The 19499-nt window shown below is 36.9% G+C and overlaps 1 protein-coding gene across 9 annotated transcripts in view; it reads left to right on the forward strand.

Annotated features, from left to right (window-relative positions):
- The window catches only part of EDEM3 (ER degradation enhancing alpha-mannosidase like protein 3), a 70933-nt gene that overhangs the window by 48578 nt on the left and 2856 nt on the right, over positions 1-19499 (forward strand). Inside the window, exons 15-22 of one of the 9 annotated variants that reach the window (XM_032862642.1) lie at positions 115-269; positions 1164-1320; positions 3408-3599; positions 5007-5172; positions 8680-8865; positions 10151-10198; positions 16074-16502; positions 17664-17771. In XM_032862642.1, the coding sequence (XP_032718533.1) occupies positions 115-269; positions 1164-1320; positions 3408-3599; positions 5007-5172; positions 8680-8865; positions 10151-10198; positions 16074-16483 (1314 nt within the window). In that variant the 3' untranslated portion in view covers positions 16484-16502; positions 17664-17771. The other 8 variants (XM_032862641.1, XM_032862646.1, XM_032862643.1 and 5 more) reach the window with 8 other exon arrangements.

Consider the following 19499-nt stretch of genomic DNA (forward strand, 5'->3'; position numbering starts at 1 on the left):
ATTATATTGTTTATCCTATACATGCTTAGATTTCACTTAATGTTTCATATGAACACGCTATAATGTTTAGTAAAATAATGATTTTTATTTATGTAACATTCTTTTATATTGTAGACTTCAGAATATACAGAACTGGATGACAGTAATTTTGACTGGACTTGTCCAAACACTCAGATTCTCTTTCCTAATGACCCACTGTATGCTCAGAGTATTCGTGAACCCTTGAAAAATGTGGTGGATAAGAGCTGTCCTAGAGGCATCATCAGAGTGTAAGATGTTTTATTTCGTACTTGTTAATAACCAAGTTAATTGTTAGTAAATGACAGAGAGTGTAAGGAACATATAACGGCCAAGAAGATGTTCACTTAGACCAAAAACATACTGAAGTATGTAGTTATCACTAATGAAAAATTATTCATTGGTAAAGTTAGATGGCAAAGTTTATTCTGAAGTAATGTCTTTTTTATTATGGAAATTTATTATGGTGATTATTTTGTTTAATGAACTGTTAATAGTCAGTGGGTGTTATGTAATAGTTAACTTCTGTAGTTCATTTTTACACAAAATAGTTTCTTCAAATACTTCCACATATCTTATTTATGTAGAAAGTATTTTTCCTTTAATCTATAGTTTCTGTGTAGTGAAAATATAGTTTCTTGTTTCATTTGATTTTGTTTTTTGATGAAGTACTGATTCTTAGTTTTTAAATAAAATTTTTTGGCTTAATGAGTTCATTTTTTTCCTAAATAGTTACATTAGAAAGGCCATCAATAAGAAATTAAAAAAAAATTTTTTTTAAGTGAGTGTTATTATGCACAGATAGAAACACTGTTTTGCTTCCTTGAAAAACCCTGTTTTTCAAGGAAGAAGTCAATAATAACAAATCCCCAAGCCAACCTTTTCTGTGCTTTCAGATAGTTTTAAGGCTGTCGACTAATGCAGACTTGTAGATAATATACATGCTTTGGTAACTGTAAAATATATTTGACTATGCCACTTAATAAACTAAGTTATATATGAGAAAATAGCTGTTTCCAGTTTTTCCAGTTCCACTAGTTCTAAAACTAGCAATTTTGCAAGTATCTAAAATTATTTTTATTTGTCTTAGGTTTTCCCCAGTTCTGATTTGTAGTTTTTTAAGCCTTGCCTATAATTACTTTTAGCAGAGAGGAGAGTTTCAGAAGTGGAGCTAAACCCCCTCTGAGAGCCAGAGATTTCATGGCCACTAACCCTGAACATTTAGAAATCTTGAAGAAGATGGGGGTGAGTTTGATTCACCTCAAAGATGGGAGAGTCCAGTTGGTTCAACATGCAATCCAAGTAAGCCATTGCTGTACTAATTAGATACCATCTCTGCCCTTTTTGATCTCGTCAGCTTTCATAAGATAATGACATTTGGCTTTCTAAAAACTTTTAATATGTGATTTAAAGTTAGAGAATCAGAATTTTAGGACGTGAAAGTATCTTGGAAAGCCATGTAATTCGGCCCCTTCCTAGTGTAAATCAAATGAACAATGAATCTCGGAACACCGAAAAAATAAAACTAAATTTAAAAAAATAAAACATCAAAAAAAAATCACGAATAGGTTGGGTAATTTGCTTAAATCAGTAGAGTCAAATGTAGGGCTCAAGTTCAGAGTTTTCTGTTTCTCAGCACCTTGTCTTTCCACCCTTTACAGCAGATCTTAAAAGCTAGTAATTCATTTCAATAACTCTGTAGTTTACAGTATTTTAGTTTCCAAAAATCTTCTGAATCTAAGTATTTTATTCGTTGTGAAAATCAAAATTTGCACGTATTTGTCTATGCCTAGGAAAAATAACATGCCTTTTTGAGAAAATTCTATTGTTTTTTGCTTTAAAAGCTTTCATAATATGAGACCTTTTAATTTTTCAGTTTATTTGCCTTGTTAGTATATTGATTGTGAGAAAAAACACAGTTTGCTAAAGAATTTCAACATGGTATCCCTTAATCTCAAATCCAGCCTTCCCACAACCTTAGTTTTCCCTCTGATTTCTTTTCTCATCTCTGTTGTCATACTGATCCTTTCTTAAAGAGTCTTCTGTCTGCTCCCTTATGTTTCACTTACTGTCACTTCTCAGTAGAGAGAGCAGCATCTGTAGTAACATTATGTTCACTTATGCCACCAATGGCCTAATTACCACCCAGTGACCTCTTAATCCTTATTTTTTTGTAACTGTTGACTGACCCCTTTTTAAAATATACCCCTTTCTTGGCTTTCAGGGCATTCCAGCAACATAGATCTTTTCTACTTTTCTGTCCATTCCTTTGTCCATTCCTTTGGAACTTTCCTTTTTTGCCACAGCCACTCAGTGTAGGCACTACCAGAGAGTCTGGATCGTACCCCTTTCTCTCTGTATTCTTCTTCCGCAGTCACATCTGTTTCTACAAGTTCAGCTGTCGTCTTTGTACATGTGATTTCTTAGATGTACGTAGGTAACCCTGATTCCTACCTATACTCTTAAATTCAGCTTTAATCTGCCGGTCATATGTATGACATGTGTCTGCATCTCAGTCTCTGTCTAAACCTGGATTATCTGTTTGTGCCCCCACCTCAGTCCATTTCTCTTCCTTTTTGTTTGCCATCTCAATAGCCCCTAACATCCTCTCTTAAGTCACCAAACCTGGATATATCTAGATAGGCTTGAACTTGTCTCTGTCTCCAAACTCCTCTCTGTTCTGTCTTATCCTCTAACTCTGTCAAGTACAATTAACTTTTCCTGTTAAGTGTCAGGAATCCACCTTTTTTTTCCACTACAGTAGGCATTCTTCAGCTTTTCCTCTGTTACGACTCAATTCAAATATCATTCTCTAAATATTTTCCAGATCCACACTGGCAGAATCAAACATTCCTTTGTGCTGCTAGTCTAATTTCCCACATGAGAATTTTATTATAGGTAAATTTATATGTCTGTATCCTCTAGATACAAACTTCTTCAAGTGAAAGAATCTGTCCCCAGTTCCTAGTCCATTGCTGGGATCTTAAAAGAAGGCTGATACATATATTTTGAATTTAGTGTGATTATTGGCTCATAATTCCAAAGAAGGGAAATATGGATCAGTATGAGGTTTATTTCTTATAAGGGGAAGCAGTGGAAAAATCAAGCAAAGTAAACATTTCAGCATTTGGTGGAAGTCCTGTTCTCAATTTGTATCAGAAGTGGTTTGTAGAACAGTGAAGGAGATGTTGAAAAAATTACAAATGTACTTTCAGAAAATATTTCCAGAAGTAGTATTTTTAGGACAAATCAGGCCATAAGTATTTGATAGGGACTGAAACCGAAAGGGGAGATTTTAGAGTAGGTTATATAGTGCATTAGTATTTAAGACATCAAAAAGTTGAAAGTTTTCATTTCAAAAGGATAAAATTAATCTGTTTTTTCCGTAGGCTGCTAGTTCAATTGATGCTGAAGATGGGTTGAGGTTTATGCAGGAGATGATTGAACTGTCAAGTCAGCAACAAAAAGAACAGCAGCTTCCTCCACGGGCTGTACAGATTGTTTCCCACCCATTTTTTGGCAGGGTAGTGTTAACTGCTGGACCAGCTCAGTTTGGGCTAGATCTGTCTAAACACAAAGAGGTGTGTACACTTACAATATGCTTGTTGAAATTGAATGTGTTGTGTAAGTATTGCCTCATTGCTTAAGTCTAATTTAGCAGTTTCAGTTTGTTAAACCTAAATATTTAATCTACTAAAACCCAAACATTCATTCTCCCAGATTAAAGCAGATTAAAGTTAAAAGCGTATCTTGAAAATTTTGAGTCATAATTTATGTATACAACATGCTTAAAAAATTTTACTTAAAATGTTTTTCACATATTGTCCGGTTCTTGGCCTGTTCTGTAATTTGGTATCTTTAATTTATCTAAAAACGGTTTTTTGGACTTTCTAGCAACTACTAGAACCTTTCGTTGAACAGAAATCTAACTTGGAGCTTTAAGGTAGAACACAACTAAAAGCAGAGATGCTCTAGCTCAGGTGGCCATAGAGAGCATGACACTGTGGTTCCACCAAGCCAACTTGGAAGGCCACTAAGCTAGCCCAGCCCCTTAGTTTTAACGTAGGAAACAAAGACCTACATTGTTAAACAGTTCACACATTCATCTAACTGGTTGCTGAGTTGGGACCAGACCCAAGTTGCCTGATAATCTAAAGCCAGTGCTCTTTGAACTCCATTCCCCCTAATGGAAACCTTTTTTGTGTGTGTTTTTTAAAGCTCTAAGCCTTTATAGATTGACTCATCCAGTCAGCAGATCTTTTTTGAGTCCAGTACTACTGTATTCTAGGCCCTGTTTTAGATGTTGGCTGTGTATGATGTTTATGAAGCTTGTGCAGATCATGTCCATGTGGAGTTTGCATTCTAGGAGAGAGGGGGATATTAAAGTATCTTTATGTTGGTATCTTTAAAATCAGTTCTCTGATGGATTAATCATTCTAGGAAGAGAACTGCTTGCAGATTCATGTAGATTAAATCCATTTTTCCCCTCTTTCAAAAAATTTTTCTGCCTATAAGTGATGGTTTAAAAGTGGTTCCCAGCTATTTTAAGTGTGGATGTGGGTATGAGGTGAATCTGACTATGAATTCCAACTTTACCACTTACTAACATTGTGTCTTTGAGCAAATTATGTAACCCAAGTCTTAGTTTCCCCATATGTAAAATGGAGATATTCTATGTTTTTTTCTTAGAGTCATTATAAAGATCAGCTTTAGTAATTTATGTTTTATAAACTGTATTTATGCTTTATATACAAATATATATATGCTTTATATGCTTTAAAAAGTATGTTTTAGAAACTGCAGAACGCAGTACAGTGTTGGTTGGGTACTATGATTTGCAAAAGTGTTCAAAACAAAAACTTTTTGCTAAGTTTATACTGGATATGTTATCATTAGAAATGAAGTAAAGCTCTAGACGGTAAATTGTATTGACTAGAGAGTGATTTGAGAAGACAAAAGGATATTTAACTTCCTTATATTTCTGACAGACAAGAGGATTTGTTGCAAGCAGTAAACCATACAATGGTTGTTCAGAGCTTACGAACCCCGAGGCAGTGATGGGAAAAATCGCTTTGATACAAAGAGGACAGTGCATGTTTGCAGAAAAGGCTCGCAACATTCAGAATGCTGGTGCCATTGGTGGCATTGTTATTGGTGAGTATTCCTCTGTGCCATTGGGTTGACTGGGAGGAGATCATTTTTAGAATTTTTCCTTGTGTTTGTCAAAATTTTAGCAGAATTCATCACTTTATTTTTAGTTCACTAGACAGCTTAATGGGTGGGTAATCCAGTGACTCTCTTAAATAATTTCTGTGTCTTGTATATCTTTTTTGAAAGTCTAGATTTGGGTTTCTGTATATTAAGGCCAGTAAAAGTACTTGGGGACAGATAAGAACGTGGGGGTACCCCAAAGCACCCAACAGTATGGATAAGAAAATGTACTTTCAGATCCAAAGCCCTCTAAAGGCAAGAATTACACTCTGCCACCTCCAGTGGGAAGCCATTAAAAATACCCATTCCTCCACAAAGATGCAGGCTTTGGAGTCAAATACATTGGGGTGCAGTTCCTGGCTCTGCCACGAGATCATGTTGTGACCTTGGCCTAGCTTTAGTTTATTGGTTTATTCAGTAGAATATTTTTTGAGCTCTAGTAAAAGTGGTAATAAATATCTTTCAGGTGGTTTTAAGGTTTGACGATAATATATACAAAATTTCTTAGTATAATAGTTTACATATCACAGGTATAAGCACTAGTTCCTAGCAAATTTTTACCTCCTTGGGTCTTTTTCCACTGAAATTACAAACTCAAATCATTTTACCTCCATATTTCAACCAGTGTGTTCTGCTCTTTTATTTTTCATAGAAAATCACTTATAACAAGCAGACCTTGACTGCCAGGGAAAATAGAAATTTTTCTTTCCTTTTTAAAGATGTATTTACTTATTTTTAGAGAGAAGGAGCGGGGTGGAGGGCGCAGAGAGGCAGAGGGCGAGAAAGTGAGTCTCAAGCAGGCTCTCCCCACCAACCAGGGAGCCCCATGCCGTGCTTGATTTCACAACCCTGATACTATGACCTGAGCAGAAATCAAGAGTCAAGACACTTAACTGACTGAGCCACCCAGGTGCCCCAAATTTTTCTTTGCTTTAAGTATATAGTTTATATTCAGAACTACAAGACCTGAGATCACATCCTAATTATGAAGTTAAGTTTTTATAGCTTCTCACACAGGGGAAATTTATTTTGAATTTTTTCCTTCTTTCTGGGATAGATTTCCTTTTCCAATTCAAGGTAAGTAAAAATTAAGGCATTTGAAATAAAATACTAGGATTTATTTCAGTGAAAATAATTATTTACTCTTCCTTTTGCTTATCCTCTACGGGCACTTCAGGGCTGATTTATTGAGTGCAGAGATTTCATTAGTTCATTGAGTATTAGGAGAACTTCTGCTTAATAACTTAAATCAGCAATTGGCACACCACAGCCTATAGGCCAAGTTCACATCACTGCCTGTTTTTGTAAATAAAAGTTTTACTGGAACACAGCCATGCCAGTTTGTTCCATATTGTGTATGCTTACTTCCGAGCAACAGTAAGAGTGGAGAACTGCGTAGCCTAAAATATTCACTCTCCGGCCAATTACAGAAAAAGGCTGCTGCTGCCCAACTTAAATGATCTCTCCATCCTTGGTGATTTTCCACACTGTTAGGTTTCTTTTATTGAAGAATGTAATAACTTGTCATCACTATCATTTTGAACACCTCTTTACCAAGACTTAAAAAATATAAAATATAAAAAATAAGGGCTGGAACACACATGGAGTAGTTTAGGTTTTCACTGTAAGTCTCATTCTCATGGTATTCTATACTCTGCAAGGTTGGTCAAGTTTGTTTTCTTTAATAGCTGTTAATAGCAGAATCTTCTGCTGAGTTCAGTGGGTAAACAAGTAAGAGGCAATGATCCTTACTCTCAGGAAATTTTTTTTTTTAAGATTTTATTTATTCATTTGACAGAGATCACAAATAAGCAGAGAGGCAGGCAGAGAGAGAGGGGAAGCAGGCTCCCCGCTGAGCAGAGAGCCTGATGCGGGGCTCGATCCCAGGATCCCGGAATCATGACCTGAGCCAAAGGCAGGCTTTAACCCACTGAGCCACCCAGGCACCCCAATCTTTTGTATATTTTTTAAAGATTTTATTTATTTATTTGACAGAGAGAGAGATCACAAGTAGGCAGAGAGGCAGGCAGGGAGAGAGAAGAGGAAGCAGGCCCCCCGCTAAGCAGAGAGCCTGATGCGGGGCTCGATCCTAGGACCCTGGGGTCATGACCTGAGCCGAAGGCAGAGGCTTTAACCCACTGAGCCACCCAGGTGCCCCTGGAACTGGATTATTTTAATTGAATGTGAGAGTAAGAAATTCGGCTGAGTAAAAGTCATCAGGAACCGTGATAGCTCCTAGAGTTTTTCACATCTCTCTCTCTTATCTCTGGGTCTTCCTAGACTCTCTTCGCTGCATCTCTTTGCAGTTCTGCTTCATTCTCCAGCTTCTCACCAGCTTGCTCCCTCTTTGTTCATTAGTTCAAAAAAGGTCATTCTAAAATTAGAGCCTCAGCCCTGAGCCTGTGCCCGCTTACTAGATCCCTGTCCATTGCTAACTGAAACCGTCTTGCCGTGTGCCACTTCCGGGGCCTCCTGAGAGCCAGGTGGCCATGCTTTGTCCAATCAGTTATCACTAAGGAGGAGAGTCCTACATGGTTTTCTGCACGTATCAGGGCCTATCACAGCAAGCTGAGAAGGGACAGGCAGGCTTCTCATCTGGCGTGCAATTAGAGGGGGGCGTGACCGCCTCACCAGTAAAACAGTATTTAGCAGTCCTACTGCAGTTACCTCACCCGTGTGAAACAACAGTAGTGTTCACCTCAACTTACAGAGGAAGAACCACGGTCATCATTCTTCTTTGTGAACAGTGTAGAGATAGGAGCTATCATTTAATAGTTTGGTAAATGCCATTAAAGGAAATCTTAAACAGCAATGAAATTTCATTCATAATTCTATCATTGCAAGCCAAGGCTTTGAATATTTCTATTTCTAGGCTTTCTCATAAGCATATGGAAGTTTTTAGTCATAATTATGGATTATTGTGTTCTACTTTTTTTATGTAATAATAATATTCTCTTTTTCTGTGTGTTCCATTAAGTAATTAATTATAATGTGCTTATAATAGGGGTGCTTGGGTGGCTTAGTGGGTTAAAGCCTCTGCCTTTGGCTCAGGTCATGATCTCAGGGTCCTGGGATCGAGCCCCGCATCGGGCGCTCTGCTCTGCAGGGAGCCTGCTTCCCTCTCTCTCTGCCTGCCTCTCTGCCTACTTGTGATCTCTGTCTGTCAAATAAATAAAATCTTTAAAAAAATAATAATTCACAGTTGTTCACAATTACAAATAGTACTCCAGTAAACTACTTTAGGCCTAGATCATTTTGCTTGTTCTGAGTTCTTCCTCAGAATAAATTTCTAGGAATGGAATTAGTGAGCTCTAAAAGTATGTTCATTTTTATGATTCTTGATGCATAAAATAAATGCCTCCAACAGGCAAAAAAAATAATAAAGATTGGTCTATAGATCTTTTTAATGGACAGATGTTTTGATGTTTGCTGTATTCATTTCCTGGCTAGATGACAATGAGGGGAGCAGCAGTGATACTGCCCCTCTGTTCCAGATGGCGGGTGATGGAAAAGACACAGATGACATCAAGATCCCCATGCTGTTCTTATTCAGTAAAGAAGGAAGTATCATACTGGATGCCATCCGGGAGTATGAGGAGGTGGAAGTGCTTCTTTCTGACAAAGCAAAAGATAGAGGTAAGGGTAAAAAATCATGTGTTTTTTAAACAGCTTAGCATTGATATTACTAGTTAGATAATAAAAATGAGTTATAAAAAGTTACTTTTGGTTAACTGGTAAAATAGAAGATGGTTTCGAAAAATATTTTTGGAAATAAGAGTTGTAAAACATTTATTTTGCTTTGTTTGCTGACTTAGGATGTTTTTCGAATTTTATTTTTTATATGACATTTATCACTTCTGCTGTGGTTCTGCCCAGTGATAAAAATATAGCTGATATATCAAGAGAGTCAATTTAAACAGTCTCAAATGTTCACCGTTCAATTATACTGATACTACATCTTACATTTCTTTTATAAGGAATAAAAAGATTGTATGGAATGACATTACATACAATATAATAGTAGTTGAGTTTCAGCAGGCCACCAATAATCAGATGACCACTGTCTTGGTGAAGGCAGCAAAAATCTAGCAGGTTCTGTCCACCGAGCTGTACGTTTATCACATAGGGATTTATAAGTTACAAGAGTTACAACTGGCTGGTGTCTGAAGGACAGGGTAGCATGCCTTAAATCGTGACAATATGTAGTCCTCTCTAGGCCAAAATGTTTGTTAGTAACTTGAAAGCTGTTTGAAACCCAAATAATTGTATAAATGCAAGGTCTCACTAGTACTCTTTTTTAGTTTGATGCCCAGGGATGAGTGAGGGAGTAGAGGAATGAGGGAAAGTGACCCATCAGACATAGACTGCCATCCTGCTTATGGGAGCAGTCTTCCTTATCCACTGGAGGCATCTGCAGAGAGAACTGTATTTCTCTCATTCCCTGTAAATGACTAACTTTGTGGGATTTGTGCAGGGTTCTTGAATCCCTAGGGATGTTTGTCCAACAGCTAGGTAGGTAATTGATTCAATTCAGTGTAACTTCCAAGTGAAACAGTGGGGAAAAAAAAAAAGTTCAGCGGTACTCTGGTACTAGCCAGATCAGTGTTTTATCTTGTCTCCTTGTGTTACTTTATTCTTCTTTGAGGGTCTTCCACGTGTCCACTATTTAAGAACAATGAAGTGAATAGGATAAATATTTGTAAAGATGTATAAATAAAAATAGAACAGAATAGGATTTCTAATCTTCTTAAATCCTCCTGTGTTCCTGACTTTTTTTTTTCTGAGTCTTTTTTCTCAACTCAGATCCTCTCTCCTACATATACGCGTGTAGGCACATCAAACACAGGCAAATTATTATTCCATATAACTCTTTAATGCCTTTGCTTTTCTCCCCCCATTTGTGCTACCATTGGAATTTCAGCAGCAATATTAAAAGGTAAAATGATTCCAAGCTACATTATTAATAGTAGTAAGTATCTTGCATTACTAAGCTTGAAATTATGTATATGTATATATGTATGCGTGTATGTGTATATATACACACACATGCATGTGCAAATATATATATACATATAATTTGTTTCAGTGGATACCATGATAATATCTGGATTAATGTAATTAGATTTTCATGTCTAGTAAGCTCTCCCACAATAATAATTCTTTATTGATCCTGTCCTAACGAATCCTATGAATTACATATCCATATAGTATAGATGAACTCACTAGTCCACGTAAGAGTCAGTCTAACGCAGACGCTGTTGTTTTGGCGTGTATTACTTTTAATCACTTTTATTTGAACATAATGTAAAGTATTTAAAATATCAGCTTGTTTTAAAAATTCATATATGTGTAGGGGTGCATGGGATTAGGACTACGAGGTCATAGTAAAGCATATGCTTTTCATACCAGAGAAAGAATAAGAGAAAAAGATAAATTCTACTATAGATCCTACCCTGCCCCCACATCTTTGGGGGGGTATATTCCAAGATCCCCCAGTAGGTGCCTGGAACTATGGATGATACAGTGTTCTGTATATATACCATGTTTTCCTATACATACATACCTGTGATAAAGTCTAATTTATAAATTAGGCACAATAAAAGGCTGATAACAATAACTACTAATAAAATAGAAACAGTTATAACAATATACTGTAATGAGATTTATGTAAACCTTTCTTAAAATATCTTATGGTACTATACCCATCCTTCTTGTGGTGATATGAGATGATAAAATGCTACTTGATGAGACGAAGCGAGGGGAATTACATGGGCAGTGTGACCCTAGCATTAGGCTACTGTTCACCTTCTGATGCTGGGTCAGGAGGCGGAAGATCATCTGCTTCCTGACCATGGCTGACGGTGGGTAACTGAAATGTCACAAAGGAAAACTGGTGGGGGGTGGGGGGGTGTGCTACTATACAAAAAATACTATCTGAACAGTATTCTCTCTCTTTTTTTAAGATTTTATTTATCTGATGAGAGAGAGAGATCACAAGTAGGCAGAGTTGCAGGCAGAGGGAGAGGGAGCCCAATGTGGGGCTCGATCCCAGAACCCTAGGATCAAGGCCTGAGCTAAAGGCAGCTGTGTAACTGACTGAGCCACTCCTGAAAAGTATTCTTTTAAGGACCGTGCAGTTCAAAGGGCTTTATATAAATGATTTATTTTTAAAGTTTTGCTGGGCTCTAAAGTTAGTGAGCTGTGATTCTGTTACAGAATGATCGTTTGATAAAAAGTCTTTAAAAAAAACCTCCCCTTTTTATGTAGCTCTTTCAAGAACTGTACAACTATGTTAACAAAATCAATATAACAAAATTATTGGTATAACAGAAACTCAGTAATAGTTTTATTAAATCAACTACTTTATTCACTTAGGAAAATATCCTAAGAAGCTGATGTCTCTAGTGTCATTAATTTGTCCTGCGCTATTACCGCATGCCCGCGTTTCTCTTCTGCATCAGTGGATGCTGATGCTACTGTTACAGGTGTAGATTCCTAAGTCTTACTCCAGAATATTGAATCAGACTCTCTGAAGGCAGGGGACTAGAATCTGAAATTGTAAACAAGCATCCCAGGTAATTCCACTCAGCTACACTTTGAGAAGCATTGAACAACACTAAGAAGGCACCTTTTTTTCCTTTTTTTTTTTTTTAGTCTCCCAGTTATGTATGAACCATATTATACCATCAAGGGGGCTAGGTAGGATTATACAAGCACCCCCAGTAATTAGCATCCTTAAAAATCTGCGCGTTAACATGTCCTCCAGATTGCTCTTTAAAAATCTCATTCCACAAATTCATACTTCCTTTATAAAGTCGCACAGTTTTAATTGAGCAGTTCATCCCACATGTTGATACAGAAAATAGAAGCCCAAAGCCCCAGAACAGCCCCTACTCCCACTCTCGCTTTCTTATTCTGATGAGAAGTTCCAGCGATTAATACAGAAATATCTGCAATAGTCTTGTCTGTTAGCAAAAAGATATCTTATTACACGCTCTTCTTCGGAAGTAAAGCATTAATAATTTATGAAGTGGAAATATTGCTTCCTCAGGTCAGACCAGTCCTACTTCTAATAGTTGAGCTCGCCACGGAAGTTCTAATATCTTGTCTCTCATGTGTCCCACCTTTCCAAATTTTAAGAATTATTCCAACCCTGTGCTCACCAACAAATGACACTGTGCTGTTACATTTAGATCCAAATTGATAGTTTATAATTAAGAATCCATTTCCTTTTCTCAATATTATTTTAAAGGGGAAATGAATCAGCATTTTGAAGGTTCCATACATCATCATGCTTTCAGTTTACAGTGTAGGTCTATGGTGCCTTGAGAGCAGTAGACTGATGTTTTCAGTCCTGCTCCTATATGTATATCTACCTGATACAGAGGCGGACAGAGAAAATGGGGGAAAGAAAAGAAAGGTCCCGTGGTTCGAACTGCTCAAGATTTAAGTCTAGCAGTGTTACTTTTCCTAAGATTATCACGCATTGAACTTGATTGGGGTGAATCTACCCTAAAGTTGAACTGCAAAATTTAATATGTACGCAGAAGACCTCTGCCTGGAAAGGAGCTTCTGAAGCATTCTTGTTAAGCCGAATTGATACTTACCTGAACCCTTCTATAGCCAGACATGTTTTCTCATGCATTTTTGCATTTGTACATCTCTTCCTTTTTCTGAGATGCTTATCCATCCTTATCCGCACGCCCATGGCCCATTTCTTCTTGAGGACATTTAGCATCCTGCACACCCATTTAAATACCACCTTCTTAATGGAATTTTCTCTTATTCTCATAGGTGAAATGTAAGGGTGTCTTTTTTTTTTTTAAGATTTATTTACTTGAGAGAGAGAGAATGGGGAGGGGCAGCGGGAGAGGGAGAGAGAGTCTTTTTTTTTTTTTTAAGATTTTATTTATTTATTTGACAGAGATCACAGGTAGGCAGAGAGGCAGGCAGAGAGAAGGAAAGCAGGCTCCCTGCTGAGCAGAGAGCCTGATGTGGGGCTCGATCCCAGTACCCTAAGATCATGAACTGAGCTGAAGGCAGAGGCTTTAACCCACTGAGCCACCCAGGCACCCCAGGGAGAGAGAGTCTTAAGCAGATTCCTTGCTGAGTGCAGAGCTGGACATGGGGCTTGATCTCAGGACCCCGAGATCATGACCTGAGCCGAAACCAAGAGTCAGACACTTAAAGGACTATGCCACCGAGGCGCTCCAAGGGTCTTTTTAATATCGTTCTACTTTGACATTCATATTAAATCCTGCTGCTTTACCTGCTCTCATCTCTATAATCGTGCTTGCAGCAAATGTTGGCCAGACAGACGTATCAATGATTGTAGAACATCCAGTCTCAAGTCTTTGCCAAGGCTCCCTTGTTCTTTTATTATTAAAACTTAATCATTTTCTTGTCGTTGTATCTTGAGATTTTCTTCATTTTTTTGTGTGTGTTTCTGATGCACCATTCCGGAATTTAATGATGTAGTTGTTAATGCTCTGAGGACTCAGCTGCTCCCTACAGGATCCTGACCCGCCCCGTAGAATAAGGCCGTGAGACAGTGCGACACCGACACTAACTCCTTCCTTGCCTTTTCTGTTTCTTCAGCTGCCATCTTTACTTTCCTGATTGCTGCTGCTTTGCTATCTGTCAGATAGTCTTATATATTTTCTCTGTCTGGAAAGTCTGGAAAGACTTGCTCTTCTTTTCAACTAATCTGTTTGTTTACTCCTCTGCCAATAAAAAAGTTTGCTGTTTTGAATGTATTTTGATACCTGATAAGGCAACTCCCTTCTCACTAATTCTTTTCAAAATTTCTTGACTTCTTTTCGATGTATATTCTTCCATAAGAACTTCCAAATAATTCTATCTGGTCCCAAAAGAAAACAAAAAAACAGTAGAAATGGGGTTCATTTTGGAATTGTATAGTTGTATGCTTTACATATAAGTAGAAAGTTTTACTATCTGTAAATGTAATCAGGTCTTATTGTATGTTTTTATTAACATTTTATGTTATTAAGTAATGTAGGTCTCATACCTTTCATAGTAAATTTAATTATTTTATAGTTTTATTTTTATTATGAAAAGGGTACTTAACTTTATTTCTAACTAGTTTTTACTATAGAGAGGTTATTTGCCTATTTTATTTTTACCCTCCTTTTCAAGTTCTTATATTATCTTAATGTTATTTTTAAAAATTTAGAGTTGCTTTGAGTTTAAATATACAACACAGTCTAAAAATACAATTTGATCTATTCTTTTCCTATATTTATACCGACTTCTGTTTTCTTATCCTATTGTTTTAGCTAGATTTCCATAATGTATTGCGTAATCTGTATCCATAGGGTAATTTTTTGCCAAAAGCACAATTTTTATTACTAGACCAGACAGTACTACATCTTTTCCTGTACTTCTAAACCAGATTAATTGATAAGTGCTGTTCTAGAAAAAACCCTGAAAGTTTTTCTTTTTGTTTTCCCTTGAACTTAGGGTGGCCTATTGTAAGTGAGCGGCCAGCTCCTGTTTTCTCTTCTTTGGTCCCCACCGTGATTTTCCTAATTGTTGAATTAAAGTATACCTTTTCCACAGCTTTGAAGAGAGAGAGTGTGGGGACTCCCCAGCCCCCAAGAACTTAAACTTCCTAGTCAGGGAATCCTTCATCAGGGTATACATAAACACACCTGTCTGTACCTTCCCGAATGCCTGTTTCCTTTAGTTTTTCTGGCTTTATAGTATGTCCCTCTTCCCTTCCTTCCTTGACTCATTAACTCTACTTACCTTTTAAATCTCAGCTCAGTGTCACTTTCTGAAGGAAACCCTCAGCTCTCCTTACTCTTTCCTATTCTCTGTAAGCTTTCCTAGCAACATAAAACATGTCATAGTTACGCTTTTCTGTTGATTTTGTGTAATTATTTGTAAATGTTTTCCCCACCTGGACTAAAAGATCTATTAGGGCTTTTGCCTCACGTTATCACCTTGCACAGTGCCTGCCGCACTGAGAGGGGCCCCTCAGGACCCACGAACTCACTGCCTGCAGAGACGGGGAGCACACGGCAGGGGCTATCAGTGTGAGTCACACACTGTCTTGTGGGAGCCCTGAACAGAAGGCCTCTAGAGGTTTCACTGTATCTTCAGTACACGAGGTTTAACCTCCTCTTCAGCCTGCCAGTGGATTTTTAAATGATACCTTCTAATTCATAGACCTGCAATAATGAAATACAATAAATAATCTCAGTTCTTGCTTGTCTTTGTGAAAATACTTTATCTAACCACATTAGCACCCTCAAATCCATAGTTTTGAATTATCTGCATTTTCATGGCTTACTGAGTGGAATTTCACTTTTCAAAAGAATATTATCTTAAAACATAGTGATAAGTGCTATTCAAAATATTTTCTGTTTCATGTGTTCTCATGTACAAGCTTTTCTGAATTTAGATATTTAATAATAAGTTTTAGACATCTAGTGCAAATTTGTATGCATTTTAGCAGTATTATTTAGTGTATTTCTTGGCATAACTGATCCCCATTGAAGGCAGTCTAGATGGATGACTAGAGTCATCCATTAAGTTTGGGAGAATATTAATTTGTACTGTCAAATTTTGCAAAATGCATATAAAGGAAAAATGTGATTACATTATTATTCGAAGGCAGTACTTTTACCCTTCAATGTTAATATTCACTGTTTTAATGCAAAATTTGCTTTAAAATTTTATGATTTTTTAAAATAAAAAAATATGCTTTTCTTTTTCTTTTATTTCTTCATTTTATTGTGAAAACCAGTATGCTCTTAAAACTGCCATAGTAAATATTTTGAGTGGGAAAGTAGCATGAAGCTTGTTTCTTTCACATACAGATCCTGAAATGGAAAGTGAAGAACAACCATCCTCTGAAAACGATTCTCAGGATCAGAGTGCCGAAGAGATTACGCCAAGTTCTCAGGAGGTTGGCTTGGTTGATCAAGAGTCTCCTGAGGAAAGTTCTCTAAACTCAGAACCAGAATCATCATCTCCGGCAGATACGGACAATGCTGCAAGCGTTTCTGCTTCTGAACAGAATTCTGACCCCATGGAGAACCATGAGACTACAAGCCTTGATGGTGAATGTACAGATTTAGATAACCAGCTCCAGGAACAATCAGAAACTGAGGAAGATTCCAATCCTAATGTTAGCTGGGGTAAAAAGGTCCAGCCTATAGACTCCATATTAGCAGACTGGAATGAAGATATAGAAGCATTTGAAATGATGGAGAAAGATGAACTATGACTCACTAAAGAATCCGGTGGTAGGTATTTAAAAAGAAAAGGCAAACTGTGGTTCACAGACACCCTGATACTAAGCAGGCTCTCTAGTGGGAGCCTTTAAGTATGGTGATGAGTAACCACGTTCTGACTGAGATAGCGGTCATAGGAATCTGGAGCATAATGTGTTAGAACTGACCTTGCTTAAAACCGTCCCATCCAGAATGGAAACTCACAGTCCCTCCCCCACCCTGACTCCCACCCTGTGACAGCATCACACCACCCTGCAGCACCTCAGGCCAGGAAAAGATTGCTGGGCATTCCTAGGAGCCAGATTTCTGTGCAGTCTCTGGATAGACAAGAAACAAATTCAGGTGATGGTGGAGTGGAGAATAGGAATTTGTTAGCTTTCTAGTTAAGGGAAGCTTGACTTTCCTCGTTTTGGGGGTTAGAGGCTCTTTTGGGAAAATACATATGATATTGTGGGCATTCTGGTTTTGCTGCCTTCACAAAAACACTCAAAGTGACCCAAGTGGTTATGAAGCAGATGCATTTATGATGAAAACGGGCTTTGCTCATCACTTCCACTTGCTTCATGGTGAAACAAATGATCAAGATGACTTGATTTTTTTCCTCTCTTAACAGTGTCCTTTTTGTTTAAACCAAAGGTGAACCCAGTGTACTTTCTCAGTGAGTTCTCTGCATAAAGGTTAATCATTGGGACCAGGTAAAAAGGTCATATAATATATTATGGAAATTGGTTACTTAATACTTAGGAAAAATGGAACAAGGGAGAAACTATAATGTAATATGAACTTGCCATTGGGCCTTCCGTAGGGAGAGCCATGACTACTCTGAAATGGAACTTAAAGTTCTATCCTTGTCGGGTAAATTATAAATCTTTTCCTGTTCATTTCTCTTAGAGGTGATTACCTCTAGCCATCAGCCTTACTCCATCCCATGTTTAGTATGCAATTTGAGCCACAAGGGCCATACCGCCAATAGCTGAATACATTTTGTTCCATTTTTCTATTTTAGGGAGCCATAATGAAACTGTGGTAGTGATCTAAAAATCCTAGGGAAACTACTATTTTTCTTCTTTGAAACTATGGTTTCTAAAGATGCACCTAAGGAATCTGTCACATTTTCTGTTGAATCATGGTTTTTGAGGTTTGTTTTTTTTTTTAATGTTTTTTTTTTAATAGATATTCCTTTTGATATGGACTTGAAAAGTAATCTATGGTAACCTGTGTAAGAAACATACACGGTGGCAACTAACATATAGCCATATAGCTTAATGAGAATTTATTCCCCCTCCCTTTTTTTTTTTTTTTTTTTTTTTTTGTGGCAGTCTGGTGCTGGCCGCATTTAAGTTTTAAAATCTGTTGTTGATACCCTGTAGACAGCCCTGTAGTTGAAATCATGGTTTTATTCATTTTATTTATTTTTTTTAAACTTACTAAATCAGTTCTAAAGGAGTATTTGTGAGACTTAATTTTCTTTCTCTTTACCGTGACATTACATAATAATCTTTTCTTAAAACACAGTTTTGAGGTACTGATGAACTTAAACTGTATAGGGAGCTGTTAAAAGGAGAGCAGTGCTGTATTGTAGTTATGTATATTCGTGTACAGTATGTCTTAGATCCCAAGTAAACATAATCTTTTCTAAGGGGATAAATAGCTGCTTTCAAAAATTCCAGCCAAATATAATTGGGTCAATGAATAATAAAACTAATAGAGAATTCACGTTTTAGGGGGAGGGCAGGGAAGAGTAGTAGTATAAGACCTTTATTGGCCCTTAATTAAACCTGACACTAAAATGGATATTTTAGTCTTTCTGCATGTGAAATTTGGTGTAAGAAGATAGAACTATAATACATACAGTATACGGAAGGATAGACATAGTGCTTTGTTCATATTAATTGCAAAGCTGCCAAAATAGCTGAAGCTTAATTACTTGACTTGCCTTGATTTATAGGACTGGGGCTTGGAGAAAAGGAGCAGATGTTCCTCTAAGACTTTGATTACAGAAGCCTTATATACATTGATTTGATTTTGTATTTGTAGCTCAGAGCCATTGTTGTCTAAATTCAACTTTTCTAAGTTAACAAAACAACGTGGTTTTTTCCCCCCAGCAAAGATCTCAAGGTATACGAGAGCCCCCTTATTACTTTCCCTGCCGTTGGCCATTAGGGGGAGTTGTTGCCATTCATTGAAGTCTAGAAGCAGATTGTTCGCTTTTTTTTTATAAAAGTGAATCCTTTAAAAAAAAAAAAAATTAACAAGTTATACTTAACACCCAGAAGGAATCATATTTGATTTTTCCCTATTTGAGAAGGTGTAATGTTCAGCTTCAGAACTCCCAACGTTATCATTAACAACACATTCTTATTTGACGTACTGCCATGAAGTTGTTTTTTGAGTTCATTAAAAAATTCCAACAGCATTAGGTGTTTTTTTTTTTAATGTTTTGTTTTTTAAATACCTTTGATAGACGTTTTATTTACTTCCTAAATATTCAGGGGATTCTATGAGACCCTGAATTTTAGAAACATCTGGTCTACCTCAGTTAAATGTTGACTGCATGGAAACAGCTGAAGTGATCGCCACAGCCATAAAATTGTTGGACTAAGAAGGATTTATACAATGTTTACAAACCTGGAATCAAGTAAGGATTTATCTGAAAGTGAAAAGTTAGATATTAGAGCAAGTATTTAATTCAGGTATTTTCAAGTTTTAAAACTTAACTTGTTTACCTAACTAAAAAATAGCTGTAGCTTTTTCTGTTTATGAAAGTCTATTAAAATGATACACCCTAATTTGCAATAATTTTCCCATAAAGTAGGTGTGACAGAATTGTAATTTACTGGATATGTTTAGGATGGGATATTTTGTTGGGTAGGTTTTGTTTTTCTTCTTTTTAACCTTTAATAGGCTTCCAACAAGAATATAACTGTTGTTTCAGATCAAATTGTTTTTTGACATTATACTTTCCCCCTTTTTCTTCACAGTATTAGAGAGTAAAATGAAAAATTGTGC

This window comes from Lontra canadensis, unplaced genomic scaffold (assembly GCF_010015895.1).
Source record: "Lontra canadensis isolate GAN:19392208 unplaced genomic scaffold, GSC_riverotter_1.0 scaffold24, whole genome shotgun sequence".
Classification (NCBI taxonomy): Eukaryota; Metazoa; Chordata; class Mammalia; order Carnivora; family Mustelidae; genus Lontra; species Lontra canadensis.